Below are 18,178 nucleotides of genomic sequence, written 5' to 3'. Positions count from 1 at the left end.
AGCTCCTCCAGTTTAAGCGCTACGTTCAGTGCAAACAATCTGTTGTAAGAGCAGAAAGTATAAAGAGGAAGTGAGTTTAGCAAACTGCGTGTTGACTAATAAGCTGACTAATAAGCAGCTTATGCATCTGATAATATATAGGATCATGTTTCCATGGATAGGATCATGTTTCCATGTTCTAGATCATAACTGTATTGCAACCTTAGAGCCTCTCTCTTTTCACCTTTGACCTGTATAACCTATCTCTAGTTGGTATTTAGATCTTTAGGACCCAAAGATCTAAGTCTTGCACATTTCAATTAAATTCAGTATATAGTGCCAATTCACAACACATGATTCACCAGATCATACAGTCAGATTGATTCGTTTTCTAAGGAAAACCAGTTGACTGCATCAACTCGTTGACTCGAATGCAATCCCTCACACTAAGCATGCATGTAGCGACAGTGGAGAGGAAAAATTCCCTTTTAACAGGAAGAAACCTCCAGCAGAACCAGGCTGAGTGTGAGCGGCCATCTGCTGAGGCCGACTGGGGTTCAAGGTGACAGAAGCAGAGATACAAAAAGCAGCTGGAAACACACAGTCAGGCAGACGAGCTCCCAGCCAGCTCCCATGTCAGTGGATGAAGAGAGCATATCCAGCCAGTCACAGTCAGAGAAACAGGACTACACTGGTAAAACAGGCCGATCTCCAACATCTATAAACAAAGGTGTTGATAGCAGCAGCACAGCTGATATTTCTCTCCAGGATGGAGTCACAGCCAAACAGGAACCTTTTAAAGATAATCCATCCACCTCAGAGGCGTGCCATTTAAAATTGTTGATCATTGCACAGGTGTTGCCTTTGGCTGGAGGGTTCAGGAAACCAATCAGTTTCATTCTCTCACTTGGTCAGCTTGGTGGAATATGGGACCACTCTTTCAGGGGTTGTGTTAAGTTGCTGGATGCTGGCCGGAAATATGGGAAGTCAAACATATATGCAGATGTCCAGTAAATTGGCTGGCCATGCAAGAGCTATGACGTTTTCAGCTTCCAGGAATTGTGTACAGTTCCTTGCAATATGCAGTCAGGCAGGGTCAGACATGAGGTTATGGTCATGAATGAATGGCACAACAATGGTCCTCTGGATCTTGTCCCTGCATCTCGGCGCATTTCAAATGCCAGTAATAGAAAAGGAAAAAGGAAAGGAAATGTCTCTTTATTGTTTTACCATGTGGAAACCTGTCCTCTGGTCTAAATTGTTAGGAAACCCTCAGAGTTGCACCTTTGAACATTTTAGGATTAAGGTTTTCTCATGTACCCAGAGTGACAGTCTGAGTTTCAAACCAGCAATCTTGCAGGTTTTCCAAAAAAGCCAATGCCCTTTGCTATGACAAACAGGCCACCACTTCCCTTGAGGTGCAATAAAAAGCACCCGTTCCCAATCTAACATAAATTACAGCTGCTCCTTCCCTTAAGGAGTTTGATTCACAGCATTGCCAGCCACCCTGCATGGGTAAAACTGGGATTCATCCATAAAAAGAAGACCTTTCCAAAGTGACTGATACCATCAAATGTAAGCATTATTAGAGATTGACTAATAGGTTGTTTGGAAACTGATTGTAATAACGAATATTTTACAAATTTGTTTATTTTTCTCTGATTTGTGCTGCTGATATTTTGGGAAAAAATTAATGAAGCCAGTATTGCTTTTTCTTCCACCTTTTACATGATAAAAATGACACAATGTTAGCAAATGCTACATATTTATTTCATCATTTAGTATCAAATCTAACAAGACACTAACAATGGGTAGCAAATAGAGAGGGATCAAGAATCAAGAAATATTCTTTAAATAAGCAGGTAAATAAGATGATCTGCCAATGGAATGAGTTTATTACTTTTAAAATAAGATAATTATATTATATGCACTTGAAATTGTTCCAATAGCAAAGTGTCTTACTTACCTCCTTAAATGGAAAAAAAACTTATTTAAATTTCCTATTTTTACAATGTGGACATTCCTGCAGTCAACATGTCAACTGCACACCCCCTTAAAATTTGCAACATCTGCGGCATTGTGCTGCTTGATAAAGCTGCACATTTTCATAGGGCCTTTTTGTGACAATTATGCAATTTATTCTCCTTTATAGCACTAAAACAGCTATTATCATGTTAATTTTACAATATAAAATCCTACACAACTACAGTATCAGCCGTCCTTTTGACGGTTGAGTTAAATTGTCAGATTAAGAACATCAGATCTGATGCATAAGGAAATCATTTTGCACAGGAAGCTGCAGGGGTTGCATCCCCTCTCTACCTTTTGATTACCTAAGAACTAAACAACAACCAACGCTACACAAAAGAAGTAGCAGAACTGTTCATATTTGAACGGGGCTTGTGCTAAACATGGAGCGAGTGGGATCAGTATTAGCAGAATGGAATATTACTGATACCTAGAGACGGGTAGAGTACCCAAAAATGGGACTCAAGTGAGAGCAGCACTACTTCATCCTGTTTTTTACTTAAGTAAAAGTTAAAAGTAGCCTTTAAAAGAAATTACTCAAGTGTAAAAAAGTATTTGTCAAAAATGCTAATCAATTATTGAGTAACTTATCTACTTGCTACCCATTGTGATATCTCATTTAATATATTACAAAATTTTGTAAAATTAAACAATATATTAAGTGATATGCAAATTCTGTTTTTTCAAAGAATAAGATATAAATGAACAAACAGCATTTACCCAATAAAAATATTGGTGGAATTAATACTATTTAAGAATTTTTTTTTTTTTAGGTAAAGTGAAACTTTAAAAATCAATAGTTACTGTATTTAAGCATAGGTTAAATTTTAGTATACTGTTTACTGAGCTTTAAATCAACCTCCAAATGACACAGAAGACTCAGCAGATAGAAAATGGCACTAAACCAATAAGCCTTGAGTGCAAAATAGAAGAAAGTGAGTCTCTTAGAGGTGCATATTTGTTTTAAACAAACTTGTTTTCATTAAGTGAAGTTACTTACAGTGGATGGAGTAGCCAGACATTTTACTCAATTAAGAATACAGATACTTTACCAGATTTACTCAAGTAAAACGTACAAAGCTGTAAAGCTAACAGTACATGTTTTTCAAAAAGGTTTCCCAAATATATGTAACTAAGTTGTTATTACTAGTGTTGCACCGACACCAGTATCGGGCGGGGCCCCAATCCAGCACTAAAATGGTGGTATCGGTATTGGTGAGTACCAACAAATGGGGCACAGATACCATTTTGAGAGCCAAAAGTTTATTAAATTATTGTCACCCATTCTAGGTAGGCAATAAAAAAATTCTACTGGATTCACTTTGTATTAGTCATTTTACTGCTTCCCAAAGGCAGGCAGCAGCTTGACAAAGCCATGATGGCAATTATTTTACATCCAAGTAGTATGCAGTATCAATTTTAAACAGATGGTATCGGTATCGGCCGATACTGCACAGCCAGGTATCAGGTATCGGTATCGGGGCCAAAAATTGGCATCGGCGCAACACTAGTTATTACCCACTTCTGCTGATACCTATTTTATATCTAATAAACAACTAGATTTTATTTAAAAAAATTTTTTCATTAAACAAGCAAATAAACTTTGAAGTTGTGCTTCTTCATTTACTCAGTAAGTCACTTTACGTTGTCTGCAGAGTGATCTTAAAAGACTTGTCTGAGAGTAACTTTGCTTAAAATAACCAACTAAAAAAGCGTTGTGGGAACAGAAAGGAGTTTGCTTTTGATTCACGAGTAAATAAGAAATTAAATTAATCTTCTCTTGTCTACCTTCATCTATAAGTTGTGGCATTAGTAATACAGTGGATCTAATCTCTACGGGAAGTTACGAAAGTAGCTGGTTAACACACGGTTGGTCCTGGTATCAAAAGTCAGAGTTTGTTTATAAACCATTCATTGTTTTTTTGTATTGTGAAAATGATTTGAGGAGATAATTATGGTAGAGTTTGTTCTGTATTTGTTGAAACTGTTTTCACTCAGGCTGTTGCTTTGATAACAGAAATGTTAAAACATAATGAAAAAAGAAAAGGATTTTGCTGCCAGTGTAAATATATGTTTTTATATATTTATAAATTTGGTGGGAGGCATAAAAAGTAAATTAAATACATAGTGTATTCTATTCCAATTTGTCCACAACAAATCCTGGAAAAGTTGACGTCTTGCAAATCAGTTAAAGATGGGTTTAATTTTTTTTTTGTTCCAACTTGCTGTAAAGAAATAGTCCTAATGACCTGCCCGGTTGACCTGTTCACCGTGTACCCCGCCTCTCACCCACTTACAGCTGGAGATAGGCACCAGCACCTCTTGCGACCCCACTTGGGATTAAGCGGGTTGGAAGATGGATGGATGAATTGACCTCCCCGATTGACGGCTACTAGTTTTTCAACTATTGCAAAAATTATTTTATACAACAAACGTATAAATGTAACATAACCTGTCAAATCAGACTTGACAATGGTTTTTAATTAACTGAGAGTTCCCAATTAAAAAAGTAGATGAGAGGTAGTATGTGTCTTATAACCACCATATTTGCACGCATGTGTGACTGCAAGGCAAGAGAAATGTGACAAAGCCGGGGGAAATTTTGACATTGAGCAAGAAGTCACATCAGGCAACGACACTGCTCAAAGAGGATATAAAAAAAACAAAAACGATGTGGATAGTGAGGCAGCGGTATGCTGTGAAATAGCCTGCCTTCTGGAAGTTTGTTTAATTTCAGGCAAAGATAGATAGAAGGGATTTTTTTTTTACAGATAGCTACAGCACATAGTTGAGTATGTCCTTATTACCTGTCCTGTAACTGGATCCACAAATGTTATTTGATCCTCTAAAAACAGTGAAATGCATTTTATACATCCTCAGCCTAAAGCCTAAGATTTCGTTGATATAATACAGCTAGTGTCCAATAATCTCATTGGATTCCACTTAGAAACAATCTGCCTCTTATGTCCTGGTTCCAGAAAGCTCAGGACATCCTCAATTGTCCGTCCCCGGATTAGAGCTGCTCTGACGGATTCCTGTGGCTGGTACAGGCCATATTTGTGTGAATCTAACTCCTTCTGGTAAAGCGTGCCTAGTTGCACATTTGAAGGTTTGCAGCCCATATGTGTACAGTTTCTGGCAGAAGGCTTTTAATTCAGCTATTCCACATCCAATTTCACTTCTCTAAACTTATTTGCATTCATCTGTGAGAAGCAGCACATACGCAAGTTGCACATACAGCCTTCCATGCGTGTATTTGCTGTGTATATTTGGCATCCTGTGTCTAGCTTTTTTCAGCATAACCACATTTTGGCTATTTACCAGTAAATAAAACATAAATATTTTTTTCTAGTTTGCTTTACCTTCCTGTACTTGGTGCCTTCTTGATATATATTCTGACTCAGAAAACTTGTGGTCAAAGGTTTATTGCCCTTTAAGCTGTTTATTAAAGCTGACATCTGTCTTCTGTAGTTGAGCAATCAAACTGAATTCCTCATTTTCTTCAAGCTAAAGCAGCAGTGAAGGACCTTCCTGAAATGATTATGATCAGCGTTTCAGTCGTTATTTATGCCTTGCTGCTCAACCAGATTTACCTTTTCTTCCCCACCTGGCAGATTTGCTTTTCTTTGAAGCTTTACTTTGAAGGCATCTGTCAATATAATGATAGGCGGTCACATTGTTTTCATAAATGGCCAACACTCAAACTGCTGGTGAAGATTCTCAGTTATCCAGGTCATAGTCATTCCAAAAAAAAGGAATATCTGGACTTTTGAATTGAAAAAGCTTCCTGGATGGGAAGCGAAACGTCTTCGAACTTAAAGACAAAGTCTATTGGATTGTTTTTTTTAAGTTTAAGGAATTCCACTCAAACCAAAGACCTCAAGCCATTGGTTTATTTCTTGCTCTTATCAGCTTCTACACTCTGTTGAGAGTATTTCATCACAGCCTTCTGGAACAGTCTGTAAACCTGTATTATTACTTACTTTTTAACAACTATTCTAAAGCAGAAGAACAAAAATCAGGCTTTGATTGTTAGGCATTCATAACTCAAAAGGTAACGACTTGTCAAAGTAATGAAGTTTTGAGGCTTGATGAAGGCTTCACTCTGGTTTCTCTTTTTATGTTCCAACCACCATGACCCTGAGCATCACCACAGTGGTATTTTGGTTACCTTCTGGTTTGACTCCGGCACTTTATGCGAGAGCACACTTATCTACCAACCTCCCTGCTACTGCACAACAACACATATCGCGCTAAAACGGGTACAAATGCTCTGCTGCTTCCTACTGTGCAACGCTGTTTCAAAGACATTTATATCTTCACTGATTATAAAGATATTGCATTGACACAGGTCATGCAGCAGGTTTTATTTAAAAGACTGAGCACAGGGGTCCGGAGTAACTCCTCACACTTATCATTGAGCTGGAATCTTATTTCGACGATGAGTCTTTCTTTGCGCTGATGGGAAGGAAACCACAAACCCCTCCTCTGTGAGATACAGAACTGGGCAGTTGCTGCACATCTTAGCAAAACAGGAAATTTCATGTTTCCTCTGCTGCTTATAGCAACAGCTTGCATCACACTACTTCTGCATGCCTTCACACAGATACACGTACGCCTACACACTGACAAACCGAGACCCACAAAAACGCAGCCGCAGTTTTACATGACGGTATTAGGGTTCGGGCTGGTTTTAAAACCACAGTTCAATTAGCAGTGCAAGCAATGAAAGACTGTTAAACATACCAAAGTACTTTTTTTTTTTACCTTGGAAAGCATTCGAAGGAATTTTTTTATTTCACTTTTTTAACATCTGTTCAGCTACCTTTGTCGATAGCATACAAAATACATTCACATTTAAAGTTTTGTAGATATTAGTAGGGTGTGGGTCTCAAATATTTCTTTTTGATTGATATTTGTAGGATTTTTGGCTTGAAGGTAAGAAAAACAACAATAGAGATTCCGGATAAAAATAGACAAATAGGCACAAGAAGCAGAATGTACCACACGATAGATTCTTCTGCGTCCGAACAATCAAGACTTTCTGAGTCCTGCACTCTGTGCAGCATAAATTCATGTTCACATATGATATCTGACTTCCCAACCATATTCATCGTCCTTGCTTCTTCAAATGTCCAAAACCACTGTGTTTGGCAGCAGTTGAATGTATTTCCTGTGAGAAAAATCAAATGGAGTTTAGAGGCCAGTGAATGAGCATCATCAGAGGGGATGGTGGAGAGTCTGTTGTCCCTTATGTCCAGGACTTTTAAGTCAGTATCATGAATCGAATGAGGGAGATGGGAAAGACTGTTGTTTGAAAGATTAAGTGACTTTAGAGTTTGAAACCTGGAAAGATCAATGTCTTGTATTTGAGTGTTTCCCAAGCCAAGATGTTGCAATGTCCTGCTTAAGCATTGTAATGAATTTTGGACATCAATGCCAGGGTTATCTGACAGTTCTAGATGTGTTAGTGACAAACCTGTGAATGCAGAATTTGGAACAGTTTCAAGGTTGCAACCTTTAAGGTAAAGCTGTCTAAGGGAATCAATGTTGCTCCATTGCAAGCAAGATGAACTGCTGCTTGCATTGATATTTATTTCATCTGGTTGGCAAATGCCAATGCTGTTATAGCTCAGATCTACGGAGTGGATTTTTGGCAACGAAGAAAATAAACCAACAGGTAGCTCATTTAGGTCATTGTGGCTTAGGTTAAAGTAAGTCAGGTTGGCCAATGTGGTGAGAGACTCATCATCCACTGGAATCTGGTTCAGTCTGTTGTTGCTGATATCCAGCTCATACAGGCTGCCGAAGAACCGTTCTGATGTGAGATTGAGCGTTTCTAGGCAGTTCATGCTCATTCGGAGTCTTGACAGCAGGGGCATTTTTTGGATAAACCCATTAGGGAAATACTCCACCTGGTTTCTTCTCAAATCTAAAGTGTCCAGAGAAGAAATATCACCATGAAGACTTTCATCCCATATCTCAACAGTCACATTTTTGATGTGCTTTTTTAGATTATAGAACTCGACGCTTGTCGATGAGTTTTGGAGCGTATTGTTGTCTGCATAGTGTTCATAGAACCTTAGAAGGTTGTTGGAGAGATAAAGGTTCTGTAACTTGCTGCGGCTTGGCAAGAAAGGGAAAAAGAGGAGTCTGTTGTTTGACAGATCAAGCGTCTCTAGCTTGAACGTATCATTGAGGTCCTGCCTTGAGATGAACCACTCGATGTAGTTGTAGCTGGCATTGAGGACGACCAGTTGAGTCATGTGGAAGTCGGTCAGACAAGGCAAAATGTTAAAGGCCAAGTTGAGCCTCTGAAGCTTCGGGTTACCGCCAAAGGCACTGTCGATTTCAAACATTATGTTTCTTTGAAGATCTAGCTCTTTGAGGTTGTGAAGATCCCTGAACGAGGTCTCGTCCAATCTTTGCAAGAGATTTCCAGAAAGATTGAGGTACTCCAGGGTTGATAAATTGTGAAGAAGAGTGAAAGCCATTTCATCATTAAGCTTATTCTCAGAAAGGTCTAGAAATCTAAGACCAGGCAGCTTTCTTAATGCAACACTGGTTTCTTCATAGCCAATGTAGATATTGTTGTTTGCAAAATTTAAGTTCTCTAATAACTTTGAATCTTCAAAGACCTTTGATTGTACTTTCTCCAGATCGTTACAAGCTAAGGTTAAAGTGATGAGTGAAGGGTAAGGAAGGAGAGACTTGTCATGTAGTGTTTTAATTTGATTGTAGTTCAGATGAAGCTCCTCTAAGGTCTGGGGCAGTCCTTCAGGCACAGAGGACAGTCTAGCATTGTTGCAGACAGCATTTTCATGTACCTGTAGAGCGAATAAAAGCAAGTAGAGTTAGGTTTTTTCATGGGGTTTCCTGTCATGAAGTTAAACTAGCTACCTGGTAAAAGAAATCTCAAAGATCTGGTTTAATCTCAGCCGACAACAACTTTTAGAAAAGGTAACATGTTCACATGATTATAGGTTTGTTATAAACAGTAATGTATGTAGCGTTAAGCTTTTTTTTTGACTAAACCAAAAGCCCTATGGCAGCTTATGCTTTGTATACTACTGGGTGAACTACCAGCTGTAAATAATGCAGGTTCAGCTAGCTTCTCAGGTTAACATGCATTATTTTTAATCATAATTTCATGGCAGCATTAACATTGCACATTTTATTATGCTAACATCAGGCAAAATTGTTCTTTTACAGAGATGGCTCTGTAGACTGAAATAAAATTTAGTCCCCTTTTTCTAGTTGATTTAGAATTATTTCTAAAAAATGTAGGGTTCAATAAGTAATAAAAGAGTTGATGCTTTCTTAAAGTTGTATCATTTGGGTCTGTATTCGAAATTTAAAAAATACTTTAGACAATGGAAATATATTTACACAAGTATTGGATTTCTGGTCTTGGCGCTTCCTTTGATTTGTTTAAACATGCAACAGCTGCTGCGGCCTTAAAGAAGATAGTACGCTTCATGTTGCATATTTCTAAATTGCTGATTTGAAATTTTATCTACTATGTTTAAAAATAATAATAACCTGGGAATGGGTTCTTTTTTTAGGGATGCTAAAAAGAAATGGTTCAAATAATCTCAGCATTGCACTATTGTTGTCTGACACACACACACACACACATATATATATATATATATATATATATATATATATATATATATATATATATATATATATATATATATATATATATATATATATATATATATATATATATATATAATTTTTTTCCAACATGGTTAACGGTTTGTGATTAAAAAAAACGATTTAGGAATTTAAATTCAAGTATTCACATTGAAAAAGAAAACATTAATATGTATTTATTAGACTTGATTTCCTTTAAAAATAATAAAAATGAAAGAAAATGTTTAGATCCTCTCTTCATGAAGGTTTAAAGTTGCTGTTTTGTCAGGGCTCTCTGCGACAAAATAAATTGGTATCTCATGTGTAAAGTGTATAACTCACATTAATGTTCAAATTCAGTTTAGTTTAACTTTATCGATCCCAACACTGCACCCTGTGGAACACCCCATAAAATGCCCCACCACCAAGATGTGTGCCTCTTCTGATATGGGCCTCTCTAATTTCCTTTGCAGTACTTCATGGCATCATAGTTGTTGTCAAATCATTGCTTGTATTATGTACGAGTATCTTATAATCTTTAAAAACAGTTACTTTAGCTGTTTTCTGAATGTTTTGTGGGTTTTTTGTTAATTATTAATAGGCATGTATGTATCATTTCATAATTCGTTTTCAGGATTTTACATTTCGTCAGGACTTGAATTCATTATCTAAGCTATTTGAAAGCAATTTATAAATAATCTTTAAGAAAGGGAATTTTTCTTTGGTATATTTGGCTTGAATCAAAGTTTCCTGTTAAACCTTTTTTTTTTTTTATCTTTTTCTAAATATCTTCTTGAGCTCTTTTAACTGTCCTTTTTTCAGTATTTAAAAAGAAAATGTTATTATCGAGCTTAGAGAGAGAAATGCATCTTACCTGGTGGCAGTGGTTGAATTTTGGATGACTTAAGACTGGTGTCAAGATTCTCCACATGGCCAATAAGCAAAGTACAATGGGATTTAGACCTTGGACTGGCATTTTATCATCCTCACTGTTAAAAACAAAAGTGACAAAGAAAAGGTTGATCCTCTTTTACAATATAATATCTGTTGATTTTACTCATACTGACGACCATAATCCTTTGAGGCATCAGATACGGCATAATTAGACATACAATTACTTAAACAGGAGAAAAAAATGAAAGGAAATTATAATAAAGCTTTTCGACATTAAACTTTTTATGCTTTTAAAACTTTCAAAGCTTGGCTTATGATTCTGACTCAAAATAAAGAAGATCATATTATAGTATTATTTAAGGTTTTTTTTTGTAAATTACATAACTTTGTGTTTTCCATTTTCGATGGTTTCCCAACAACTCTGCTGTTGCACAGAGATAAAATATTCATTTTAAGATGATTGACTGAGAGCTTTGTTTTATAAATTTTATATCGATGGCTGGAAACCTCAATACTTCAGTTGTTTGCTACATGAAACCGCAGTCATCTATGTGCTGATGACAAAGTGAAATATTTCAGAGAGTTGAAAGTTTAGAATATAGATCCTTCTTCAGAAAGCAGAAAGTGGTATATTATTTCATGAGAACAGCAGCTTTGCAATAATTTCCCCAAATTTCTATTCAAACCGCTGTCATGCGTTTGGAATATGGAGGTTTTGTCTTCCCCTTTTTCCTGCACGCATTGGTAGCCTATGCATTTGTGAATACAGACATATTTTACCTGGAGGTGCCATAATGAAAATAAATCTTTTTATTTTTACCACTTTTTTGCTGCTGTGTTAATCTCTCATCAATGCACCACACAGTGACAGTAAACACATATGCAAAGACAGTTGCACAACACAGCCTGCTTGTTATAACACTATAAGTTTAATAAAATTGCTGTGCAGCAAATTATGAGGTCATAGGAGGTACTAACACTGTGAATTAAAACTTTATATAGATACAATATCAATTCCCGAGTTGAGTTAAAAGACATTGTTTTAGTGTTGAGACTTTGTGATTTAAGAAAAGCAACAAACATCTGTCCTTAAGAGCATATAAGTCCTATATATTACTAAAACACTACAAATTAAACATTCTACATCTTTCACTGAGGCTCTCTTAGGTGCATCTCATTGCGTACTGCAGTGGTTGATTAGAGCAGAGTGCATTTACTTACACTGGTGGTTAGATGTGGATTTCCCAAGCCACTGACGGTTGATCCCCTGACCATATCGCCGAGTGACTTGCCGTTGTAGAAAGAGCTCTCATGTGTGTGACTTTCAGCTGCAGCACTCGTCTCTGACTGAACCGCTAGTGCCCCCTTTTTTTTTTTAACTCTTCACGGAAGCAGGCAGGCAACAGAAACCAAGTCACATGGACAAGTTGCAATCACACTGAGGTTCTCAAAGACCCGAGCCACAGGAAGGTGAGCGCAGGCTCAACAGTCAACAAGCAGGACTGTGCACGTTCACAGCTCTCTTCTTTTCCTCCTTCTTCTTGTTGTTTGCAACACCACTACAGTTGTGTTGTTACACAGACAACTAGTACCGGGAGCACAAGTGCCACCACAAAAACCCAATGAGAACACACCCTTCACACCCTCTGCTCTTTCTGATCAGTCAAGCTACTAGAGAGGAAACCACTCAACACACACCCTTCCTGCCTGATTTTCGGCCTCTCACAGAAGCTGAAATGCATTTATGCATACAAGCAGATTTAGTCAGTACCCCATATAAAGTAATACATTAAAGGATCACAATGCCTCTGGACCAGGAAATTAAACAAAAGTGATAGCTGAAAACCTATCACCGTCTCAACAAATCATCTCCCTGCAGCATGCTCCAGTTGGGTCCCTCTAATGTTTACATGACCTCTCATACCTCCACAAAATGGCTTCTTTCAGCAAACACAAAGTCCCATCAATTTGAACTCTTTTTCAGTTTTTTTTTTTTTTTTTCAGTTCTTAAGTTTAAGAGTTTGGAGATCCCGTGTAGCTGCATATCTGAAGTCTAATGGGCGTAAGAAAGGGGAATTGGGAATCAGGAAGTGCTTTTTCTGTCCTTAGGGGGTTCATTTGTTAGTTATTCCTTCCTGATTTCACACAGGATATCTCAAGCTCTCAGTTTTGACTAATGTTAAATTGGTTGGCAGCATGGTGTTTCTTTTCTTTTTTTTTTCACAGAATGTACATTGTTACTTGGCTTCAAGAAATAATGCAAGTAAAAACTTGGTGGTTTGGAGAAACTTGATTCCATCAGATGGTTAATGGCATAAAAGTCTTTCAAAATTGTGGTTTTATGTGACATAACAATCTCTTATGGGCTAACTTAAAAAACTGTTCCGTTCAATGTGCATCCACCCATCTCATATCTAAATTGTGTTTTTAATCATGCATAAAAATAATTTTTTCCATAGTAAGTGATCGTCGACAAACAATAAGTAAATTTTGACAACAGGAATTTGGTACAGAAGACTGCATTTAAGAAAGACCTTACAAAGGCTGAAAGTGGCTTTTTAGGCCTTCTGCATTTAATAATAGGCACATCTATGATAAAATGTTGCAGTGGTGCTATAAAGTGTTTCTTCTGAAATATTTATTTCCTGGTGCTTTTATTTCCACTCAGGAGAAAGGATATTTGCCTTAACTTAGACGCCACTGTGCAGATTATTCGCTTAACCTTCATGATTTATCAACAAAAACTAATTGAGCTTTGCCTCTTATCGCTGCTGGGTGATCATAGAAAGTGGGCATGTTGTTTACAGGGCAGAAATGGCCTGGTTAGGGCAGGTGCTTCCTGGACTCGGCAAGTTAACACTGTCACAAAACAGACTTAAATCAGAGACTTTCACTTAATATTTCTAAGAATGTTTTCAAACCTATCCAGGATTCTTTGTCAGTTATTTTAGTGTATATTAGAGTAACCTTTAAGTGGAGCGCAGATGTTTTAAAATATCCCTCCTCCTCCACACTTTCCAAGTCAGGTGCAATTCAATGGCCTAACTGTCGTTGCCCTGGGTTTTTGCAGTCTGTTGTTTTGTAGGAGTGCCATGTTCGGTTATTTGAACCGTGATGAGACTGTTTAACCTTATGGAATGAGTCCCAGGACAGAATTGTGTGCTTTGTAGAAACCACAATCCTTTCCCATCTGTTAAGTGATGGCTTTTCTCTTTTAACAAAGATGGCTTCATTCACTCCTCTTTCAAACCCTCCGTCTTCTCTGTCCAAGGTCTAAACATTTTGGTTGTTGAAGATGTGCCCTTTTGTTTTTGAGGTGCAAGTGTACAAAGTTGAGTTTTGCAGAGTAGATTATAAGCTACCCTGCTGTGCTGTAGTTGTTTAGTTTTTCTGATGTTGTTTGAGTAGTCCTCGCTGCATCGCATAAATAATGCCGCTCATAGAGTATTGTTAAGGTTAAATTCAGTGGTATGGTGTTTAGAAGAAATACTCCTGGGTTCCTCTGAAATTCCTGCCACATATGTAATTTCAACATGCATCTAAGTAACCAAAAAACAATTACACAACACAGGAGAGCCAGCAGCTTTTCAAGCCATTATCAAGGTTTTAAATCATTTTAACTTTCAGAACTGGTAGAGTTTATTGAAAACAGGGTGTCCCATGCCATAGATCTGGTTTTGACAGTAGCTAACAAAGATTCTTTGTACCACAAGTCAGATTCAAAGACCATTAAAGAGAAGCTTTTCAACAAAGTATTATGTTAATTTAAGATATATTTAATTATCAAAATGCAGCACATGGTGCTTATAGATGCTCCTTTAGGGCTGCTCTTTTCAATAACTGGCCTATGTGATCTGAGAGCATCGGATCAGTCGTTAAGTTAGTCCTGTGACCCAGAGTGCTGCTTTATGGCGGTCTGAGTTCCCCTTTAACATGAGAGCTAAATAAGCTAAAAGTTGTTGGGCAACAAACCGGATACTACACTGAGCTGCATGTGCATCACACACCAGGTGAATAGAGTTTTAAAAAAGGACCATCTCCAAGTTCTTAAACTTTATCTTTTGATATAGCAATGGTTGAATTTAGGCACATTTTGGTTTACGCAAAGAGATACGTCAAAACTAACTGGGAATAGGGAGAGCAGCCGAAACCTTCCTATTCTGCCGACACAGTGGTCCAGAATCTAGCCTGAATTATGCAAGAAGATTATTGAAGTGTAGCAATGTTCTGTCAAGGTACAATTGTTTTTTTTTTGTATAACAACAAAGTAGATATATATCACAAATAGATCATAATTTAAACGATTCTTCACAGGAACTTTTTTTTAAATGGTACCTTTTGGCTTTTTTAAGTAAAGCAACATTTCTCTTGTAGATTATTCCTTCTTGCATAGAAAATCTTTTCTTTTGTCACATTAACCGATGCAAAAGAAGCAGTTTCTCCATGTCCTTTTGTAAATTATTATCATCACACCTAAAACCTGCCAAATCTGGCAACAGGATGATCTGAAACATCTTTGTTTGGTGGAAAAACCCTTATTAGCACAACAATAGAAACTCTTCTTATAATTGTTGACCAGTTGTTTGCATGTTTCCACCAGTGTTTCCAATTTGAGACCGCCAGCTTGTTTTCCAGTAGTCTTTGATGATAACCTTCTCTGAGTTTCACAGATTCTCCATCAGATCCAAACTTTATGTGTGTTAATCTTATGTCTTGTCAAAAAGACATGTTGAAAAGATTACCTTGAACACAAATCTACAAGTAGTATCAAAAATTTGGGGCTAAATGGTATCAGCACCTTAAATGAAAGATGTGTCAACGATAGCAATGCATGACAGGGTTAACTTTGAGTGCTTTTTTCGGGTGGGAACTGTGGAGGAGGTGTGAGAGAGTGCATATGTCCTTGGTGATGAGTAGGCTTTCCTAAAATAACAAAAAAAAAGTATTTTTAACATCTATAGAATTACCTCAATAATAGTTTATCACTGTATAGTTTTAAGTTAATCATGCATTATTATTATTTTGTATAATGCAAAATGTATAGGTTCTGTTTGATGCTTTCTTTTTGTCTCCACTGTTGTCCACCTTTGTGAGGACATTACTGCCATCTAGTGAAATGTGACTTTCTACTAGTTTTTTTTATTTTTCCCACCCACCTGTGTTCCCCAGGGCTTCCATACAACAGAACCAACCTCCCAGTAACCTCAATATCTCTTTACAGATGTGTAAAGATATTTTTTTAACTTAGTAGAGATAGCGGATCTAAATAATGGGATAATTAGTGACCATACAGGACATCCTGTGATGGTGTGTCACTGACATAGCACCCTACTGCCTAATATGACATTTATAAGGCCTGCATGGCTGGCTCTAAATTTCCCTTAGGTGTGAGTAGGTGGATGGATGTCTTTTTTTCGTTTTTGTGCTGCCCTGTGTTCCAGTGGCAACCTGTTTGGGGGGGTGTGTACTCTAACTCTTCATCGTGGATTGCTGAAGATGGGTATGAGCAGCACAGCAATGACAAAGAGGGCATAAAATTACAAAGTATACAGCAGCGTTATATGCATTAATACCTTTTTCCAGTCAGTGAACTCTACAAATGGTGATTTGGAAACGGTTCAAGGCCTCAGCTTGGGGGTAACACAGGAAATAAAGGGAAAACATAATTATACGATTAGTGTCAAAATGACACAGAATTACTGCATTAACAACAAGGTGGAGGAGGTATGTTTTAATCATTGTCATACTTTTTATGTAATTAATTTTTAAATCAGATGCTTTATAGTAAATTGCCTCCTCTTACATAGCACTTTTTTTTTCCCAAGTCAGCAGACTTAAAGCGTTTTACAATACATTCATTTATTCACATACTCACACACACACTGATGATGGTAAACTACATTGTAGCCACAACGCTGCCCTGGGGCTCACTGGAAGAAGCGAGGCTGCTGTACACTGGTGTCACTGGGCCCTCTGACCACTATCAGTAGGCAATGCGGGTGAAGTGTCTTGCCCAAGGACACAACGACACTGAACGACTCCGGGGCTCGAACTGACAACCTTCCGATTGCAGGGCAAACTCCTGCACCTGCTGTCACTGTCGTCCATGATTTATATTATGCAACTGTTAATAATCCTCGGCAAATGTCACATTCAAAAGTGCAAATGGACTGGATCTAAACCTTGCATTTGTCTAGTTCTTGTAAAACTTACATTTTGTATCAACTCTATCCAAAATGTGAAAAAAAACTCTCCATATTGTAAAGGATCTGCATCTTATCTAATATCATGAAATAAATTTATATTATTTTGTTTTTTAAATCCTCCTGTTTTTTTATTTTTATTTTATTTTGAAATTCTATTAAAAATTCGTCCTAAATTATTACCAATGTTTTACACTTATACATTATACACTTCTAATACTTTGTTAGTAAAGTTTTTAAAAAACGTTAAGAAAAATTGGATACAAAAAAAACAACCTTGCTGTGCAAATAGCATTTGCACCCCCTACTGGTAATATGAGGAACTGCATGAATTTTAACCTTATTTATCCATCTTTCCATCCTTCTACATAAACTTTGCAGCAGCCCAGTCAGAGGTCCTGTATAATCCATATTCCATGCAACCATAATTCATTATTGTTTTTTTTTTTTTATTTAAACCACGTTGTTTAGTTTTGAGCTCAGAAGAAACTTGTTGTTTTAAGAATATCTAAAGCTCAAATTTGAAGTTTATTGAAACCGGTTTTGTGTTGCAGCATTTATTAACTACTTGTTTTTTGCATGTTTGCAAGTCTAATTTTTAGGACTTTTTTGAGTTTGCTATGAAATCATGTATTTACACACCTTCTTTATTAGGATATTATTGCGGCAAATGCAAGTATGACATATCGTTTATTTTTATCGATTTAAGTAACATCTTTATCAGGCATCCCTAAAGGTGGGCACATTGATATATTCCTAATGTTTTCTGTATTTCATAAATTAGAGAAGACATTTTAAAAAATGACCAGAAACATTTAAATTCAAACTTATTTTTTTGTTTTCTTTTTTACATTTACGATATCTGAATGAGAAATCATAATGAAAGTAGTGTCTGCTGCACACTGAGATATGCATCACGTAGGAGCTGTGTTTCTTGTTTCCCTTTCTTTATCACCACTAGAGGAGTTGTATTAATTTTAGGAGCTAAGTGCTGCAGAAGCAGAGAAAAGGTTATTAAAGGTCAAGGGTAATTTTCTTTTTAATGGGCTCAGTTATCTTTTTTTTTCCATTGTTCTAAACAGAAATATAAGATCAATGGATTCTGAAATGGAAATAAACCCACTCTAATGATTATAAGTGAAAATCAGGATCAACACTGTAAAGTTTGAGTGCTTGCAAAGGACAAAAACGAAACAATTATCACTTACCAACACCTTCATAATATAGAACTATAAATACAGTATATATCAAAGATAGTCACTGCACATCCTATGAGCAATTTTGTCAGTGTTGATCTTATTCTTTTGCAGACAAGGATAGTTTAAGCGTATTTACCCCAAATCATCATCATTAGAACTTAAATATCCTGCTCCTAAGTGTCTTTCACTCGTGCAAAGAGGCCATACCAGGAAGACAAAGCTTTAGACAACAGA

The 18,178-nt window shown here is 36.9% G+C and overlaps 1 protein-coding gene across 1 annotated transcript; it reads right to left on the bottom strand.

Moving 5' to 3' along the window:
- Positions 1-6,761: 6,761 nt before the first annotated feature.
- Positions 6,762-12,149, bottom strand: nrros (negative regulator of reactive oxygen species). Its single transcript, XM_038304244.1, has 3 exons — positions 11,764-12,149; positions 10,523-10,637; positions 6,762-8,834 (listed from the first exon to the last, which is right to left on the bottom strand). Exons 2-3 carry the CDS (start codon positions 10,622-10,624, stop codon positions 6,882-6,884), a joined length of 2,055 nt encoding a protein of 684 aa, XP_038160172.1. The 5' UTR covers positions 10,625-10,637; positions 11,764-12,149; the 3' UTR covers positions 6,762-6,881.
- Between the last annotated feature and the right edge of the window lie 6,029 nt (positions 12,150-18,178).

This window comes from Cyprinodon tularosa, unplaced genomic scaffold (assembly GCF_016077235.1).
Source record: "Cyprinodon tularosa strain WSP-4 unplaced genomic scaffold, ASM1607723v1 ctg53, whole genome shotgun sequence".
NCBI classification, from domain to species: Eukaryota; Metazoa; Chordata; class Actinopteri; order Cyprinodontiformes; family Cyprinodontidae; genus Cyprinodon; species Cyprinodon tularosa.
Note: the sequence above shows the minus strand (reverse complement) of the source record. Positions and strands in the feature narration are given on the sequence as shown.